The sequence below is a fragment of the Diabrotica undecimpunctata genome, chromosome 3 (assembly GCF_040954645.1).
Source record: "Diabrotica undecimpunctata isolate CICGRU chromosome 3, icDiaUnde3, whole genome shotgun sequence".
NCBI classification, from domain to species: domain Eukaryota; kingdom Metazoa; phylum Arthropoda; class Insecta; order Coleoptera; family Chrysomelidae; genus Diabrotica; species Diabrotica undecimpunctata.
Window position 1 is genome coordinate 134,730,139 of NC_092805.1, and position 19,808 is coordinate 134,749,946.

General features: G+C 31.2%; 1 protein-coding gene across 6 annotated transcripts in view; it reads right to left on the reverse strand.

Annotated features, from left to right (window-relative positions):
• Positions 1 to 19,808, reverse strand: part of LOC140437434 (voltage-gated inwardly rectifying potassium channel KCNH6-like) — a 713,853-nt gene that overhangs the window by 598,460 nt on the left and 95,585 nt on the right. For all 6 annotated transcript variants that reach the window (XM_072526970.1, XM_072526969.1, XM_072526966.1 and 3 more), the window contains one exon: positions 10,872 to 11,102. In XM_072526970.1, coding sequence (XP_072383071.1) covers positions 10,872 to 11,102 — 231 coding nt within the window. The remainder of the gene's footprint in view (positions 1 to 10,871; positions 11,103 to 19,808) is intronic.

Sequence of the window (19,808 nt, forward strand, 5' to 3'; positions counted from 1 at the left end):
AGGTCTGTAAATTACTTTCAATTGAATTTATATTTCTATTGGTTGTTCACGTTTTATTATTTATTGACTAATCGACATATCCTTCGGTCGTTGTTGAAGATTTCCATCCGCCATGTCGTTTAAGAGCCATTAAATCACCACCGGCATCTACCAAAATAGTGGCAGAAGTTCGTCTTAAACAGTGACCTGTGTACATTTTGGGATCTGGTAACTTTAAATATTCGGCTATTTTTTTAGGAACACCGCCTATTTTGTTTAATCCTACCACCTGTTTCGTACATTTACCTCTTTGATAATTAAAAAAAAATTGATTTATTTGCGGATCGCCAATCTGTAGTCGAATTTCTATATATTGTTTGCAGATTTTATAGAAATTTCCGGAAATAACGAAAGATCTACATATTTTGGTTTTCGTATCAGAAATTTTAACCGATAACATGGTACTTAAATCATCAATGTCACAAATTTTAAGATTTTTTAACTCTTGTTTCCTACAAGCTCCACATATTCCAATAATTGCAATAACCTTAAAATAAAAGTATTATAAGTAGGCACATTTATGTTATACTTTTAAATAACATACCTTTATTAACAAGTACTGTACATCAGGAGCTCCATTTAAAAAAAGTTTTATTTCAACAGAGTGTAAAATTTTAGATTTTTTGTTCTTAAAACCTTCTTATTGCCTTTTTGGATAAGTTCGCAATTTCGGGTAATTTTCAATATTAACATATTTCAATATTTTTCAAAGTTATAACTAGACTTCGGCAAATATGCATATTGCATATTGTGCATATTTTATGCAAATATTTCATATTTTGGCATATTTGTATAAAAGTTTGCATAAAGTGCATAAAAGTTCAGATTTTTATACTGTATTTGAAAATTTTTAAACATACCAATTTATTTCAATTCTTGTATAAAATTTTGTAGTCATTTTAATCAAGAAATGATCTAAGTACGTAATCTCTACAGGTACAAAACATTTACAATTTCAAAGAAGATCAATTTAAGTAGCCCTCAACATTCTTAGAAAGTCTCGGTCACTGAGGCATTCAGTTATTGGATAATCGCTAAGGGTTCGCTCATTTGCATTTTATGATCTAATCCCCAAATCTATCTACAATTTATTGTATCTTAACAGCAGGTAAACGGCTAATAGTTTTGTTCCTAATTTAGGCATTTTCCAAAATCTCCCAGTTTATTGAATTAGGTACCTAAACATTTCTAATTTGATGCTCAGATTTGTAAATCATGTTTGTTTTGATATTCAAAGCGTAAGCACTCGTTGTGCGTAACAAAAAGGAAGATTGTGATTTTATAATGCCTAAAACAACCAGTGCTTCAACTTGGATTAAACCTTATAAAGAGCTGTCTATGGATATGGGAAAAATCTACTGTTCAGTCTGTGGCAAAATTGTAAGTATCTAATATTATCTATTAAATATCTAATATTTCATACATACAGGGTGTTTCCAAATGACACTTACAACGTTTGACTGTAGATACTTCTCGAAAAATTGAACAAAACGATATAGTTAATGAGGGGTCAAACTTATTTACTTTTCGAGATACAGGGTGTTAAAATTAAATTCTTTTAGTTAATAACAACAATAACTTTAAAACCAATAAACGTATTTACTTGAAATTTAGTACTCGTAGGTTGTTTTTAAATGAAAAATAGCTTCCTTTAGTGAGAAAAAATTGTCCATGGTACAATACAATGGTGTGTATTTAGAAAAATTTTTCACCTTTACTTTTTTTTATGAAGTCAGCTATTCTAAAACACAATTATTTTTATTGTAATTGAATTAACAAAAAAAAAACTTTTGTTGAATTTTAAAATAAGTTATATGATGTACTAATGGTTAGTAACAAAAACTAATTTGTGGATTAATACTGCATTTAAAACACTTAGCGAGTGTTTTTTTTTCCAAACCAGTTATTTGATTAACCAAAAACACCTTGTATATTTTTATATTTTAAAGGTTGGGTTAAAATAAAGGTTTTTATTTTTATTTATAGATAGCATGTGAGAAGAAATTTCAGATAGACCAACATGTGAGAACTGCTTCACACATTGCAAAAAAAGGAAAAATAGGAGGAAAACATCAAACTTCAATGGCTAAATGTTTCCAATCTACTTCAAAAAAATTAGATGAGCAAGAAACTTTTAATGAAGACTTGTGTCGCGCATTAGTGTGTGCAAACATACCGCTTTCAAAATTAGCAAATGTAAATTTTAGTTCGTTTCTAAAAAAATATTGCAAACTTAATGTTCCAAGTGATCGGTCTCTAAGAAGAAATAATGTGAACGGGCTATACTCGTCGGTGTTAATTAATATTAAGGAAGAAATTGCAGATAATTATTTTTACATATCTGTAGACAAAACCACTGATTCCTCAGGAAAGTATATTGCTCATTTATTGATTGGTGTTCTTAAAGAAGATACCTTACCAAAATCTCATCTTATTTCATGCCAGCAACTTGAGAAAACAAATGCTTTAACAATTTCGCGTTTTATACAAGAAACATTAGCAACTTTTTTTCTTCCGACAACTATTCCTTCTAATAAATTACTGCTTATTTTATCGAATGCTGCTCCTTATATGGTGAAAGCAGGACAAAATTTAAAAATATTTTTCCCAGATTTAATACATGTTACTTGTGTAGCGCATGGATTAAACAGAGTTGCAGAGGAAATACGAAAAAAGTTTCCTCTTGTAAATACCATGATATGCAGTGTCAAAAAAGTATTTCTTAAATCTCCTATAAGAATTCAACTTTATAAAGAAATGCTACCTAACATTCCTCTTCCACCACAACCTATTTTAACGCGATGGGGAACATGGTTAGAAGCAGCTAATTTTTATGCAGATCATTTTGTTAAAATAAAGAACATAATTGATACGTTAACAGATGAAAGTTCCCAATCTCTTTTGGATTCTAAACAAACTTTTCAAAGTAACTTGCTTCAACAAGAACTTTCATTTATACAATCAAATTTTAGTTTTGTTCAAAAAACAATTACTCAGTTAGAATCACCAAAACTGTCATTGTTCGAAAGTACAGCATTAATAAAAGAATTTGCGTCATGTTGTCGGAACGTTAGAGGTAATATTGGAAAAGATATTTTAAAAAAATTTGAAGCTACTATGGAAAAAAATAAAGGTTACCATATTCTTTCTGAAGTAGTCGGTGTTCTAGCTGGAAATATTTCGGAAACAATTAATTTAGAACCAAATGTTTTGCTTAGTTTGAAAAATGCTCCCGTTACATCAGTTGATGTTGAACGAAGTTTTTCCATATATAAATATATGTACTCAGACAGAAGCCACAAGTTTTTGTTAGAAAATTTTGAACACCACTTGGTCATTTATTGTTACCATAATTCTAAATAAGTTTATTCATACTTAAAAATGATGTAGTTAATTAAAATAAATGTAAATCTTAATGAATGGTAGGAAATATTTAGTTATGTACACTTTTTTTTAAATAAAATTGTTACTATTTTACGATTTTTTTATTTATTTGTATGCATATTTTGTAAAATATTTGCATATTTTCGGGTAAACACGTGCATATTTATGCGCATATTTTCTACATTTTTATTTGCATATTTGCCGAAGTCTAGTTATAACACTTCTTAGCATAGAATATATTGCCCATAATGAGGATGGTTTAAATTTTTTAGCGATTTCTCCAAAATAAGCCAAGAGTACGTTTACAGAAAATGAATTTACATTATTTGTTGTACGCCAATCCATAAATTGCTGATATACCTTTTCATATCTTCCTCTAGATTTTTCTGGTAATAGGTTCCTGGTAGTGATCGCAGCTAACTGCATAATATTGGGTGGTGTGCTACTAAATTCATCTTCACTATTCGATGAACTCATTTTATTTATCTGTATTTAAATTACCACTATATTTACACTGACAGATTAATAATTTTTAATCTATATCTATATTTATATATATATATATACATATATATATATATATATATATATATATATATATATATATATTTATATATATATATATATATATATATATATAGATATATATATATATATATATATATATATAAATATATATATATATATATATATATTATATATATATATATATATACTAGATCATAGCACGTATAAACATATACTAATAGGACCTTGGTTATTGAATAACAACGATCTTGACAACGAGGTTAAAATACAAGCTCTTATAAAATAAAACAAATCCACATTTTAGATAATGATAAAGCCTCTTATAAACTTTACACATATTACATAATTTTCAATCACGGACGTGGACTATTGGAGACAGTATGAAGCGAATAAAAGACTTTGAAATGTGGGGTTTTCCACATTTCAAATATTAAAGGAGGCTAAAGATCTTTTGGGAGGGGCATCTGGGCAATAGTGAGATAGTACGAAAAATAGGAACTTACAGGCACTTAAACATTGTAAAACATCCAACATACTGCTACTTATAATGAAAGGAGCCAGAGAGAAGAAAATGCTTGTTGTTAAAAAATGTAAGAGATTGCATAAGTATGGACGCCCGCCCATTCAATATTTAGAAAAGCACAAGTCAGATAACACTTTGCTGAGATTATCACCAATCTTTAATAATGGAGAAGGCACCTTAAGATAAAAATTCTTATGTTTACCAGCTTAAATAACAAAATTGAAGTGTCAAATCTCCAACCACACTAGTAAAAAAATAATTAAATATATAATAATATTATTCCAGATTGGAGACAATAGGTCATATAAGCAAAAAACAGAAACATCGCCGATGAGAAAAGTAGGTAGACCAAAAAACCACATCGGTTCGCAATGAATGCGTCTGGCTTTGGATATATAACAGATAAAAGGATGCATAATATGTCTAATATTAGATGCCGCCGATATTGACTGTTAAATAGTTTCTTATGAAAGCAATAAAATCAGTCAAAAACTGGGAACTTTTGATATACAAAATTGGTAAAAAGTAACGAAAATATTTTCTCATGTAATAATTTGTTTACATTTAACAAAATTATAAACAAAAACATTATTATATTATAAGAATTCTAAAGTTTATTACCCACTTCGAGGTTTGTTTAATTAAAACAATAGTTAATTAGAATTACTTCGCAAGTTTTCACATAAATGCAACATAAAAACTCATAAGTTGGTTTCAAGTGTATTAAATTTAATAACTTTATGGTCCGGAGATCGTAAACAAAATAATTTCTTGGTTATGCAATATTTATTTTGTGCTTAAGATTTACTGCTAGTAATCACTGAATAGTACGCAATTTTCAAATTTACTAGGTTATTTGTCATGGGAAATTGATAGTCTTGATAATTTATTTTCATATCTCATCAGTTCTGCTGCCATTATTGAATATGCCAAGACATTTCTCTATTTTTTTAATTACAGCTTTATTTTTTAAAAATAAATATAAGTAAATGCTTAAATAAAAGATATATTTCTTCCTCTTTTGTATCTTGATCGTTTAATATAAAATTATATAATACTCCTTATTTTACGTAAATATCTTTAGATTCTAAAATCATCCACCAGGTATTGTTTGCTATTTCAGGAGGTCCTCCTACTGCTTCCAGGATCTTGCAACTCTCTTGGGTAATTAGCATTGCGACGTCAGACATGTCGTAACTATCCTAGTTTATGCTCTCTAATTTTTAAATCAATTGGGGCCATTCCTAGACTTTCTCTAATATATCCATTCTTAATTATATCCTATTTTGTCACTACGTTTTTCTTCTTTCTTTTTAACTGCCCAACATTCAGTTTCGTATTTAATAACAGGTCTTATGGCAGTTTTATTAAAAAAATTTAGATATATTGGATATATTTTTCTCTCACAACTAGTCTCTTTTCTTCATTTCATCCATCCCCCCTAATTATACTTCATCCGTCTTTATTTATTCCCCGATTAGTTTGGAATACCTATTCTAGGTATTTACATTACGATTACTTTTCATAATCTTTTTACCATTCAAAGTTGTCATCTTTGTAGTAACTCCTTATATAAATTAACATTTCAGAACCATTTTTTGTCTTAAGAAGGTCGATATTTTTTTAAATTACTATTTTATCAGCAAACGTTAAACACCAGGGAATGTTACCTTGTAGTTTTCGTATTATCTAATCAAAGGGTAATAAGAATAAATAAGGACCTACTTTCACATGTAAATTATTATGCACTCCTACATAGGTCCTAAAGGCCCGTTTTCACACTACGTCTTATTGTACGTTTTGTGGGTCATATAAAACATACGACAAAATGTACGTTTTGTCCAGTGTATACACACTACGTTTTTCCTTCCGTTTTCTACCTCATTTCTAATTCAGAGTCTTGAGTTGTATGAAGTTTGTTTAGTGTTTTTTTTTATTATGGGGGAAACACGGCTGCTTTCTTTTATTTTTTCAACTATAAGGATACTACGACTGAGGAAAAAGGGGATGAAGAGGAAAAAGACAAGATGGTCAAGAGAGTGGGCTTCTAAAAAGAAGCCAGTATTCCCACGTCTCGTTACTAAAAGAGGCAAACCAGATGACTGGCGCAATTATTTGCGAATGGACACCTCAGCCTATTGTCAATTGCTAGAGTTGGTGACACCATACATATTAAAATAAGACACCTCATGAGAAAAGCCATTACACTTCATGAAAGACTCACAGCAACTCTTACAACAGGACGCAGCGTCAAGGACTTGGAGTTCACAATCATAATATCCAAACCAGCGTTAAGCCAAATAATTCCTGAAACCTGTAATGCAATCTACTTGGTTTTAAAACATAACTACTTAAAAACTTTTATACAATTCAATAAATTTCCCGAGAAAATCGTGGGTTCATTGCCGCAAATCTGACATTATTAGGCTTTTTTGGGAAAAATGAAACAAACTGCAGTGGAACTAGTCGTCAAATAAGTCAAGATCGGACGACTTGTCTGAACATGTATTTTCACGTAACTTTTTATCCTATCAGTTCTCGCAAAACTATGCTTCTCCCATCATTTTTACGATCTGACCTTGGATTTAATTTCGATTCGACAAGACGTACGTTTTGCTGTTTACATGCCACGTTTTATTGTATAGGATTTGTCCTATCCAACAAAACGTACAATGAGACGTAGCGTGAAAACCGGCCTTAACACATTGAGCTAGAAGTGACAGAAAAAAAGGGAGTCTGTGATTATTGTACATAGAACTTAGAAAATTATTTATCGTTCACGGGTATTAGCATATTAAAGCTAATTCTTTTTATGGATGTATAATTGGTTGGAGTTTAGAATACGCTAAATAGATATCCAATCAATTATGCGCATAAATATAATTTGACGCAGATTGTCTCGATCGTGACAGTACTTTCACAATGTCAACTGATAAAATGATAATTGTCATTCCAAGTTAATATTATCAGATTTACAGTAAAAATTAAATTTTGTATTTCTTGTCATAAAAATATTTTAAATATGCCGAGATATATCGAGAAAGAACAAAGACTAATATTAAAATTATTAAATTATTTTCAATTAGAAAAAGAAAGATTACGATCCTGTAACTGTCAGATTTAACTAAAATGTCATGCAATAATTCTCGACATTCTTAAAATCCTATATGACGTCAAAATTAGTGACGCACTGAAAGAAGGGTTTGGGACAGACTGTAGGACCGGTTCTACAATACTAGTATATGCTGAGAATAAAGTTGTACTTAGAATAACGTCATTAATAGTGTTCTACAAACAAAGAATAAACAGGGAATAAGATAATCGGCGTATATCTGTAAAATAACTTTATCCCTCCAAAGTTGAGCAGATATACTGAGTATAGATTTATACTGCATTTCTATTGGTCTGCCACGGGTTGTCAAATCTGTGATATTTTAACCCTACTTTATGCCATTCGATCTTTGAACTGTGGTTTTGTTTGTTTTCATATATAAAATAAAATTTTTTGATATGGATCCAATTATTATTAATATTTTTGGATAAGATTTTGAAGAAAGAATACCTAGGCTAAGGCATCCAAAAACTTTTACAAAAGTTTACAGAATTTAAAGTGTATATCAACACAAAACTGTATAATAAAATTTTGAAACCTCTACGAAACAATATGAAGAAAACGTTCATGGAAAAACTCACGTAATATCATTCTTCTGCTCAACAATGCTCGGCCTCATATTGCCAAAGTAGTAAAAGAAAAGATAAAACGAAAGAAATGAAGAATATAAAAGTATCTACCTAAAGTTCCAATTTATCGCCTTGCGATTAGAACGATGAAGTACAAAATGCTGTAAAATAATTCTTGGAGCAACAGCCACAAGTATTATTTAAGTATGATATACATCGGTTGATGTAACAATGAGATATGTGCCTTAATCTTAGTGGTAATTATTTGTAGATATATTTTCCAATAAATTTCTACTGGACCAAAGATGGTTTTTACGTGGACAAGTCTCGTAAATTGCATCTGTTGTCGATCTTAATCCCCCTCATTTTTTCATGGTGTGACTAAATAGTTTTATGGCCCAGTAGTTTTGTTTTATTGACTAACTCCTTTGTTTTTGCAAATAGATAATAACATATTGTTCCTACATTCATCTGGCATGTGTCCCACTTTTATAATGGGACAAATGCCAAACCACAAATATGTTACCCAATTTGTTTAGTAAACTGCGAAAGAATTTTTCTCATCACTTTTTGAAATTTTCGTGAACTAATACTTTATTATTTTTGTCTGTGATACATTTATTCTGGTTAAAATCTTTTTATCTATTTGGGAAACTGCTCTATGAGTGGGAAAACAACGTTAAGAGCCGATATTTCAACATACTACTGGATACAAAATAATAAAGCAGCTATATGTCAGTAATATTTTATTAAAGATACCGTCTTTTCGATGTCCATTAATGAAAACTTTCCTTTGGTTTACATTACAAAGGATCATAAGTTAAAGACTTCTGAAATTTTCAAACAAACTTTTTTGCAAAATCCGTAAACTAATTTTCGAAACCAAATTCAGATTTTTGCTTTAATCTGTGCCTTCTAAGAATTGCAAGGCAAAACAGACGTTGATAAAGATGGTATTAGAGACATGGGGAATCTAAAATTTGCATTCCACAACATATCTCCTCAACTAAGCAAAAATCCTTAGCGAATTGGTTTCTAGTACTCGTACAGAGTAAATCAGAATAAAAAGGAAACTACTTTTCCTTTTACACCTCTGTAGTTTTCTGGCTGTTTTTTATCTCCTACAAAAAGTGTGTGAACCTTTATACACATACAATTAACAATTAAAAGTTTCGCTATTATTAGCTATTTTCAGAAACTACTGTTATAAAAAAACTATCATTTATAAAAAAATATAATAACGTTGACAGATATTTTTTGTTTTAAAAGAGATACTGGGTTGTTTAATAATTAAAAAACTTATTTCTAATTAAAATGTATTTAACAATTTTAATATCTCATATTTCCACTACTGGCATCGACACAAGCCTGGATTTTTAGCTCTAGTACTGCTATAATGTCGATCTATCATTTCTATCTATCTATGTATCGATCTATCATCATGATGAAGAATTCCTTTGGGCATAACCAGCTTTGAAGAGCACATAACATATATGTTTAATGAGGTTTATGTCTGGAGATATCGCAGGCCACTCCAAACGGCGAATACCTTCCGTCTAAAGATAGTCATTAACCGCTTATAGGCTAGGGCGTCATAAATACAAAATTTTCCCCTACAGCTCCTCGCCATAATCTAACATGAGATTCTAGAATCTGTGTGATGTACTTTTGTCCTCGTAATTACCAATTTCTTGCGTCCATCTGTCATAATACCTGACCATAACATAACACTGCCACCAGCGAAAAGAAATCTGGGATGGGCATGTGCTAGTTATGCAGCTCTTGTTGGCTCTCGTTAAATACGAATTCATCAGCTATTACTACTTAAACAGATTTTAATTTCAAAAGATAAAAAAAAGCACAAAATGCTAAAACTGTTAAGAAGCTGTATGTGTTTTTGAGCCCACTGAAGGCGGTACAAAACATATCTAGGTCTTAGCTGAGGAACTCTAATTGGTCGACGACTCCTCAAACCTGACTCTAAATGTCTTCTTATTGTAGCAAACGATACTATGACTCCTGTATAATGCCTGAAGTCTTCTTGGAGAGGTCGTACAGACATATAAGAATTTATCTGAATGGAAGTTCCAATGTATCTATTCTGTTGCTGATTAGTAACTCGGGGTTTATCAAAGCGAGCTTGATTCTGTATCGTAGGAGTCTTCAGAAACGTACTTCATATCCGTGAGACATCACCCTCAGAAACACATACTCTTTGCGCCACGAACCGCTGTAAATGGTCTTTTTTAACTAAACCGATAAATCTTGCACGGTCCAACTCAGAAATTAAATTACGATGTATTATAAACTACGTTTTCACAAAGTTTACCAGAATAAATTTTTCAAATGTTTACACCTTGGTAAAACTAGATTGATTAAATGTTTTTTTTTCTTTTTCTTATTGTTTTTTTAATGGAGAACTCCCGTAATCAAATAAAATAAATAAAAGTATTTGTTTCTTGTCTAAAAAGTTTTTTATATTTCATTCAAGTAAGTATATTATCACTCAAATTAGTGATATTGCCGCGGACAAATTAAAATTTGCTCGGATGTGCCGTGATCTGCCTGCCCCAGGTTGGTCTACCTTAACCTATCATTACAACGTTGCCAATTCTAATAGTAAGGCTTGTGAAAAAGAGGTACTTTGGATTTACATAGTATATAAGAATACAAGTTTCAAGATATTCTAAAACACTCAAATTATTGTAGGACTTACCGTCTTTTCTGTAGTATAAAATCTCGGCGTGTTTTTCGACGCCATCTTGCAGGGCCTCCCTGAGATTCGCGACGGCCTGCTGTGAAGTTAGCGGACCGCACAGGAACTCGCAGGAGGCAGGTCTCTGCATAACCTCGGCCCTCGAATACCCTGTCAAGCGACAAAAGCCGTCCGAACAATAGATTATGTGACATTGTCCCTCTCTGCTGTTGGCTACCAAAAATGAACGATCTGAAAATATTAAAATAACAATATATTACTAATGAATAATTTATCTAGAGTATCTGAAAAAACTTTCCAATACTACATATAATTCCTAAGTATTTCCGCCTAACGCCTGAGAAGTTATAAGCATAAAAGAGGAATAAGATGAAGATGCATTAAAAAAAAGTCTATTTTTTTAATGAAGAGTAGGAATGTAAGGGTATTCTACATTATTTAGAAGTAATTTGACAGACTTAGAGAGGGATCGAGTGGTTTAGACTGTATGAGTACTATAGTCTTGAGATTTTTAAATGGGTTCCTCCTGTTCCAACGAATAATTCTATTGAAATTGCTATGTTTGTGTTCACCAAAATTACAGATAATTTCAGATAGAGAGGACACAGAGTCTACAAACTTGTTATATAAGTATTTCCAATTTAGGGCCAAAAAGCGTATGACAGTGTCCCATTAGCCAAGCTATGGCAGGTGCTAGAAGATAAGAATATTCCACCGATTTACATTAATGCTGTAAAGGAGTTGTACGATAATACGACGAGTGTAATAAAAATTGGACAAAAAGTGACAAAAAAGATAAAAGTGACCAAAGGACTTCGCCAAGGCTGCTGCATTGCACCTACACTCTTTAAGATTTATTTGGCGGGAGTTTTGGATATTTGGAAAAGAAAATGTGAACCTATGGGTGTTAAAATTGGAGACCATACACTGTACAGCTTGCATTTTGCTGATAACCAAGTAATACTTGCAGAAGATCAAGATGATATCCACTACATGTTACGAAAAATAGATGAAGAATATACTAAGTGGGGCTTGTCAATTAATCGATCAACAAAAAAATACGTAGTAGTGGGAGGTGAAGGAAAGCACTTAGAATTAGGAAGCAAACAAATTCAAAATACTGGTAGCTATAAATATATTGGTGTAAACATTACAAACAATGGTCGGAATACAAAAGAAATAGCTACTAGAATTGGTCAAGGAAATTCAGCAATACGTCAACTAAATAGTATACTTTGGAATAACCACATCACCCAAAACACAAAAATTAGGATATACAAAAGTATCATAGAAAGCATTGCTACATATGGTTCAGAGCTTTGGGTAATAAATAAAAATGACGAATCCAAAATAAAAGCAATGGAAATGAATTATTGGAGAAGATGTTGCCAACTCACTAGAAGAGATAGAGTAAGGAAAACTGATATCAGAGAGCGTATGGACATAGACATTGACGTCCTGGAAACTATAGAATGCACAAGGCTGAAATGGTATGGCCATGTAGAAAGGATGAATGATCAACGATGGCCAAAGAGAATGTTACAGTGGATCCCCACCAACCGCAGGAAAAAGGGAAGACCAAGAAGATCGTGGAGACAAGAAGTAAAAGGTGCAATGGAAGATAGGGGTCTACAAGTAGATGACTGGAACGATCGCAAGCGTTGGAAGCTAGGTTGCGAGAAACGGCGGCAGCTGTAATAAACTTTTAAAATTAAAAAAATTTAAAGTTTCGAGTTATACTCCGGAAATCGTTTTTAAAAAAGAGAATTAAAAAATTTGGTTAAAAATAGTTTATAACTGCCAAAGTTGTTGACGAGATTATGTCATTTCCATCAGTTCCAAAATTGGACATAATTAGTGCAGATAAAAAAGTTTGGCGAGTACTACCAACACACGAAAGGAAAAAATATAGGGTACTATGCAAAAATGAACTGAAAAAAAGCATTAAAACGCATTAAAGCATTAAAATTAAATTTAATATCAAATCATTAAAACATTAGTAAAAAGGATGATCAAAGCTCTAAAAGAAGATGAGCCCATAATAATATAACCAGCTGACAAGGGAATGCAACTGTAGTTATGGACCAAACTAATCAGGGGAAAATTTAAAAATTGGTCACAGATAGACCTTACACGAAACTAGCAAATTATCCACCCAAAACACTGGAAAAAACAATATCTAAAATACTGCACAAATTTAAAAAATACCTGACAGACTACCAAAGAAGAACATTAACACCATGTCCAAAAATTCAGCAAGAAAATATATCACTCACATCAATAGGTTCTCCTTGCAGCAGAACAAGACAATAACAACCTCTAGTACACAATACAATAACAAACATGAAAAATTCGATTCGTATTCTTACAAAAACTACCAGAAATTGATTATCATTACAACAATATCCCAGTCAGTTTTGATCACCAGCCTTTTTGCCATGTACCCTTGGAGAAAAGTTTAAAAATAATTAGAGTTAAGTTAGAGAGGGACAATGACAGAAAAAACCAAACTGAATGTATCAGCTATCATGGAGCTACTAAGATTTCTTCTTCTTCTTCCGTTTTATTAGCAATTCTGCTTGTTTATTGACGACACGGGTCTCCTCCATTATCCTTATGTGGTTATTCCATTTTTTTTCTATTTTATGTCCATTATTTATACACTGTACGTTATATTTTCTTTTAATGTCCTCACTTATGTCAGTGTTAATGCGCCTGTTTCGCCGTATAGTATTATTAAGACATCCTGCCAAACTATTTGCTTTTTGTACTTGATATCTCACTTCATTGTCCAGGTTTCCATAGCTACACAATGTAATTCCCAGGTATTTTATTTACATTACTTGTTCAATACTGATGCCATCAATTTCTATTTTACATCTGGTTGGTTCTTTACTGACTACTATTGTTTTAATTTTCTGAGATGAGATTGTCATATCAAATTCGCTTCCTCTTATCTTAAATTTGTGAACAAGTCTTTGCAGACTATCTTCAAAGGCTATCAATATTGCGACGTCTGCGTAACAAAGTATTTTTATTTCTTTGTTTCCCATTCTGTATCCTCTTTTGTTTGCGTTTGTTAACGTTTTTAATGATTCCATCCATGATCAAATTAAAGAGCATAGGGCTCAATGAATCCCCTTGTCTTATTCCGCTGCCTTTTTCTATAGATTCTGTAAATTGTCTATCTATTCTAACTTTCATTTTGTTGTTTTGGTAGATGTTTTCGATCCCATAAATATTATAAAAACTTATAATATTTATGGGAACTTCTTTAATATACAGTAGATGGATTACATCTTTGAGTCTTTCTCTGTCAAACATTTTCTTTGGGTCAATCAGACACATAAATGCTGAAGAGGCAATAAAATTCACCATGGAGAAAAAATAAGTCACTCTCTTTTCTGGATGTGCTCACAGGATCACAGGATACAGGATATGTAACCAAAGTTTACTGAAAACCAACCCGCCCCAACAGATATTTCAATTAACACTTAAATCACAAGGTAAACATCAAAAAACGAATTATAAAATCATTATATGATAGACCTAAAACAGCTGCCTAAAATTTAAACGCATTTCAAGAAGAAAAAACCTTCTAACAAAAGTTTTAACAAAAAATGAGTACATATTGTCATTATTAAACAAGAAATTTCACAAGACAGAAGAAAGAATAAAACAAAACACCACAAGCAATCCGAAACACTCCCAAAACGAGACTTAACGTTAACAACAATACCATATATAAAGAGTGTAAAAAAAATTAAAAAGGATAGGAAATAAATACATCACAACATAAAACAATAAACTCATTCCTGTGCAAAACTAAACCTAACAACATACGAGAAAGATCTGCATCTATAAAATAGGTTCCCTGATAATAAGTGTCAGGGTAAACAAGCATGCAATATACATCAAAAATAGGAACTTGGACAAATCACAGATATGCCAACATGCCTGTGACAATGAATACATAGTACAATAGAAAGATGCACTAATAATCATGAAAGAAACAGACATGACAAAGGGAAAAATATTGTAGCAACCCCACCTGCCGAATGTAGCAGGCTTTGGTTGCCAATACTGAAAGAAGAGATCAACAACTAGAATATACCAACAATAGTGTATTGGGAAATTCTGAGTCACATCGTCCTCAACCATATCCAATACATATGCAGCACACAACACACATGCACAATAGACGGACACTACTGCATACTAATTATTGCACTGACTAATAATGGAGAACACAGAATAATCAGAATCTGAAGAAAGGGCTTCAGAAAGCCCTTTCTTCAGATTCAGGGCCAAAGAAAGAATCTTTGGCTTTCAGCCAAAGCATGGATATTGCCTATTAAACCGCTGCAGTTTTCAATTTTGTGAAATGACATAACCTCGTCACCAACTTTGGCGGCGGTTATACATTTTTTTAACGAAATTCTTAAAAACCTTTTTTGAGAACGATTTGCAGAGTGGGAATTTTTAGTTAAACATGTAGTTATCATTACAATCAATTGTGGCTTAATCCCCTATAAATACAATATTTAACTTAGACACGCTAGAAGAAAGCAGTTTCAGTGCCGCAAATTACTATATTTTGCAGTTTAAAACAAATTCGTTCGCGCTTAATTTATTGAGTGTACCTTGATATTTTTACTATCCCATTTCGTTAATATTATATCCCATTATCTTACCAAACAAAACTATATACTTAAAATCTAAACATTATTACCAAAGTTTAGATAGTTAGAGTTAGTGACGGCCCTATATACTCTATTTATTTCACCTCTTTTAAGTTCTTTATTCTCTACTCTTTCACTAAACAAGCGGTGAAAGTGAAAATTAACTAATAAAGAAAAAAAAATAAAAACTTAAATAAAAAATCGACTTGTCCGAGATTGATAAATATTGTATTGTATAATATTTGGTAAATTTTTTAAAATCTACACTCGATATTCTCAATAGCATAACATTTCTGCAATTTACGATAAAAATAGAAAATTCTGACCGTTGGTAGTATTTATGTATAAACTCCAGAATTGGGTTGGAATATTGATTATCTTGCACCATATTTTCTACTTTAGGGGTTAGAGCATGTTTTTAATCATGGGCGTCTGACTGGAAGTTTAAGAATAAAGCGACCAAAATTGCTGAGGTTATGGTGGATAACAAGCGCGATGAGCAGTGCCCCAGATAGACAACTACAGGACGTTTTGAGCTTAACTCTACAATAGTATTACATTGTTTAATATATAAAGTAATAAATCTTTGGTTGATTTATATAAATTATCTAGCAAACTATTTTTTAAGTAAAATAGTAATTATTATCTAATTTCGATTAAAAAATACTGGTCCAATTGTCAATTTTAAAAGATTAAAAATTATGTTGTAAAAACTTATAAATAAAATATGTATTTTCAAATACATCTAACTTTATGATCTCCACCTCAATACAGTTTCAGCTACGGTGCCTCAAAATTCGCTTTAGCAAACGTTGTTTGAACTAAAACATATCATGGGTGATTTTTAATGAATTTTGCAAATTTTGGCATTATGCAGCCTTTATACTGTAAAAATTATTAAGTTAAAAAAAATATAGAAATATCAACCATATTTTTCTTTGATTGCAAAACGTAGGTAGGAACATTAATTAGGAAGAACAAAGATATGATTACTTTGCTATGTATAAAAATGTCAAAGAGTTGAAAGGGAGAGAAAGCAAAACTAATAGGGGTATAAAAATAGATAGAATTAATAGAAAGGAGAGATCTATTCGACCTTAAAATACATATTACCAAAACAAAGATAATGATCATTAGTAAAAGAACTATTATATTAGAGACATTCCAGACATTAGTCCAGGAAATGAAGCATTTCACCTCGCAATTTTTTCGTCCTGCGTGGATTGACTTGAAATTTTAACAGAAGGTAGGTAATAGCCTAAGGATCAAAATCTATATCGAACCAAAGTGCGCCAAAGCCTTGGGGGTGGTTGCCACCCCATCTCGGGGGTGAATTTTTTTTTTTATGTTTTAACCACAGGTTTCGATTAAAAAAGTGATTCTAAACAAAAAATGTTCTATACATTTTTTTGTAAAACTGATATTTTTCAAGTTATTCGCGATTGAAAGTAACAACTTTTAGACGAAAAAATCGACGTTTTTAATCGATTTTTCGCGAATAACTCGAAAATGGTGCATTTTATCAAAAAAATTGTAGAGCATATATTTGTAGCTTTTAAAAAGACAAATACAATTCATTTTTTAAAATGTTTTTGCGATATAATAGGAACCGAAATACGGCCTATCAATGTTCAGCGGTTTTCTTCAAATGCCAAATTTGAAAGATTCACAGTCAAATATCGGGAAAATGATGCATTTTTGGAAGAAAACTCATAGAACCTTTTTTAAAGAGCATAAATAGACCTATCATAAAAAAAGACTTTAGCTCAAAAATTGAGCGAGTTATGATGAAAATAAGGTCAATACCTCATTTCTTTACCAAAAAATCGATGAAAACAACCTCCTAACCACCCCCATAATTAAAATCGATCTTCACCCTTCTGCAATTCTCTTTGTACATGTATTGTTAATACGTCCAAGAAGTTTGACCCATTTAAAATGCTTAGTTTTAGAAAAAGTACAGCTTAAAGCGAGAAACGATTTACAATTTCATATTTTTTACCCTTCTTTTTTTAAATATCCCCGAAAATACTGAATATATGAAAAAAATAAAAATATACTAAATTGTAGCTTTTTTAATGACTAAAATTTTTTTTTATTTAGATTTGTTGTACAATGAATATTTGGCGAGATACAGCAGTTTAAAGCATCGATTTACGATCAAGCACCATCTTTTTCGAGCCCTTTAAACTCACCCCATTTAAAAACCAAGGGTTCCAAAAAGATTTAATTCACAGATCCTTGTAGCTCTTAAAAACCTCTACAAAATCGTTTTTGAAAAAACACTCTATCGTTAAAAATGAAGGAAATACGTTAAAAAAACCCATTAATTGTTTTTCCGGAAAACTCCATTAGTATAGTACAGTACATTTCGGAGCATAATAATCTACAAAACCGGTATATTAGGCAGTGGGCAATGAAAATATCAGAGCAACAGATTGGGGATGGTATTCCAAAGATGGTTTGTTATTACGCGTACGCATGAACAAACAACCTGCACCCGATGAACTTTTGAAAATTATTTTTTGCCAATGCAAAAAAGGATGCGGCGTTTCATGTGGGTGCAGAAAAGTTGGTTTATACTGTAACTCTACTTCTTTTGGGTGCTCAGGTGAAGGGTGCAATAATAGTCCACTAATAATTGAAGAAGATGAGGATGACATAGATCACGATGAAGATGTAATTGATGGCGAATCAAATTAATATTATAATTGTTTTACCTATAAATGTAAATATTTTTAACTATTTATGTAAATGTATAAGAATATATGGTGCCTTTTTATGTTGATAAATTTTTTTGTATTTAATTCTACTTTTTTCAATTTATATCTATTAAATTAGTTTATAAAAACTGCAATGTTGTAAAGGGTGATTTTCAAAAGTTGAAAAGTTGCAAAATTTTGGCAAAAAATTGTTTTTACCTATAGCACTCATAACAATTGATTTTTAAGGGTTGAAAATTTATGAAATTGTATTTTAAAGTATAAAAAAATCACTATTTAACTAATCCAAACCAAATTTCACTCATCTTAAGATTTGTAATGTTATTTTACAATTTTTGAAAATTAGGGGTAGTTTTCACCCCTAAGAACAATCAGGGTTCATCGGCATGACATAAACTATAAAGCAGAGGGTGAGTTGAGCTTAATTCCAAATTTTTATGCAAATCGTTCCAAGGCGAAATCTTTTTCTTAGCATTACTAATTTTTTTTACATTAATCTCCAACAAATGTCGCTTTTTAAGGGTTGAAATATAATGGAACTTTATTCAAAAGCACGAAACTATCATTATTTTTTTAATTCAAACCAAATCTTACCCATATTCAGGTTTAATATGTTACTTTATAATTTTTGACAATTAGGGGTAGTTTTCACCCCTAAGAACAATCAGGGTTCGTCGACATGACATAAACTATAAAGCAGCGGGTAAATTGAGCTTAAATCCAAATTTTTATCCAAATCGATCCAAGGCGAAATCATTTTTTTAGAATTAGTAATTTTTTTACATTAATCTCTAACCAGGGTTGCTTTTTAAGGGTTGAAATATGATGGAACTCTATTCAAAAGTATAAAATAATCATTATTAAACTAATTCAAACCAAATCTTACCCATATTCAGGTTTAATATGTTATTTTATAATGTTTGACAATTAGGGGTAGTTTTCACCCCTAAAACCCTTCAGCGCACTTCGGTTCGATATATATTTTGATCCTTGGGCTATCACCTACCTTCTTTTAAAATTTCAACTCAATCCATGCAGGACGAAAAAATTGCGAGGTTTTAACTTTTTTCGAGCTTCATTTCCTGAACTACATTGAAATATACGGGCAACAAAAAGAAATTGTGAACCTGTTTAAATACCTGGATTCCTGATTCTATCAGGATCTCTCAGTTATTTAGATAGTAGACCAGCAAAAGAGCAAGCAAAATCTGCATTTAACAAAATTAGAGGCCTATTATTACACTAGGAACTCAACATCAACTTACATTTACGTTTCGCTCATTACTATATTATTTTAGATCTCTTATATGGCTGAGAAAAACTTATAAGCTTAAATTAAATAATTTAAAACGCTTAAAATCCTTTGAGATATAGATTTACGGAAGTCTCTTGAAATTATCCTGGGACTGATCTTGCTCAAAATGAGGAGGTTTTTTAAAAAACTTAATAAAGAGAGTTGATTTCTAACGTTAGAAAGAGAAAAACTGCTTATCTTGGCCATGTCATAAAAAACCGTAAATCAAAGCTTTTTA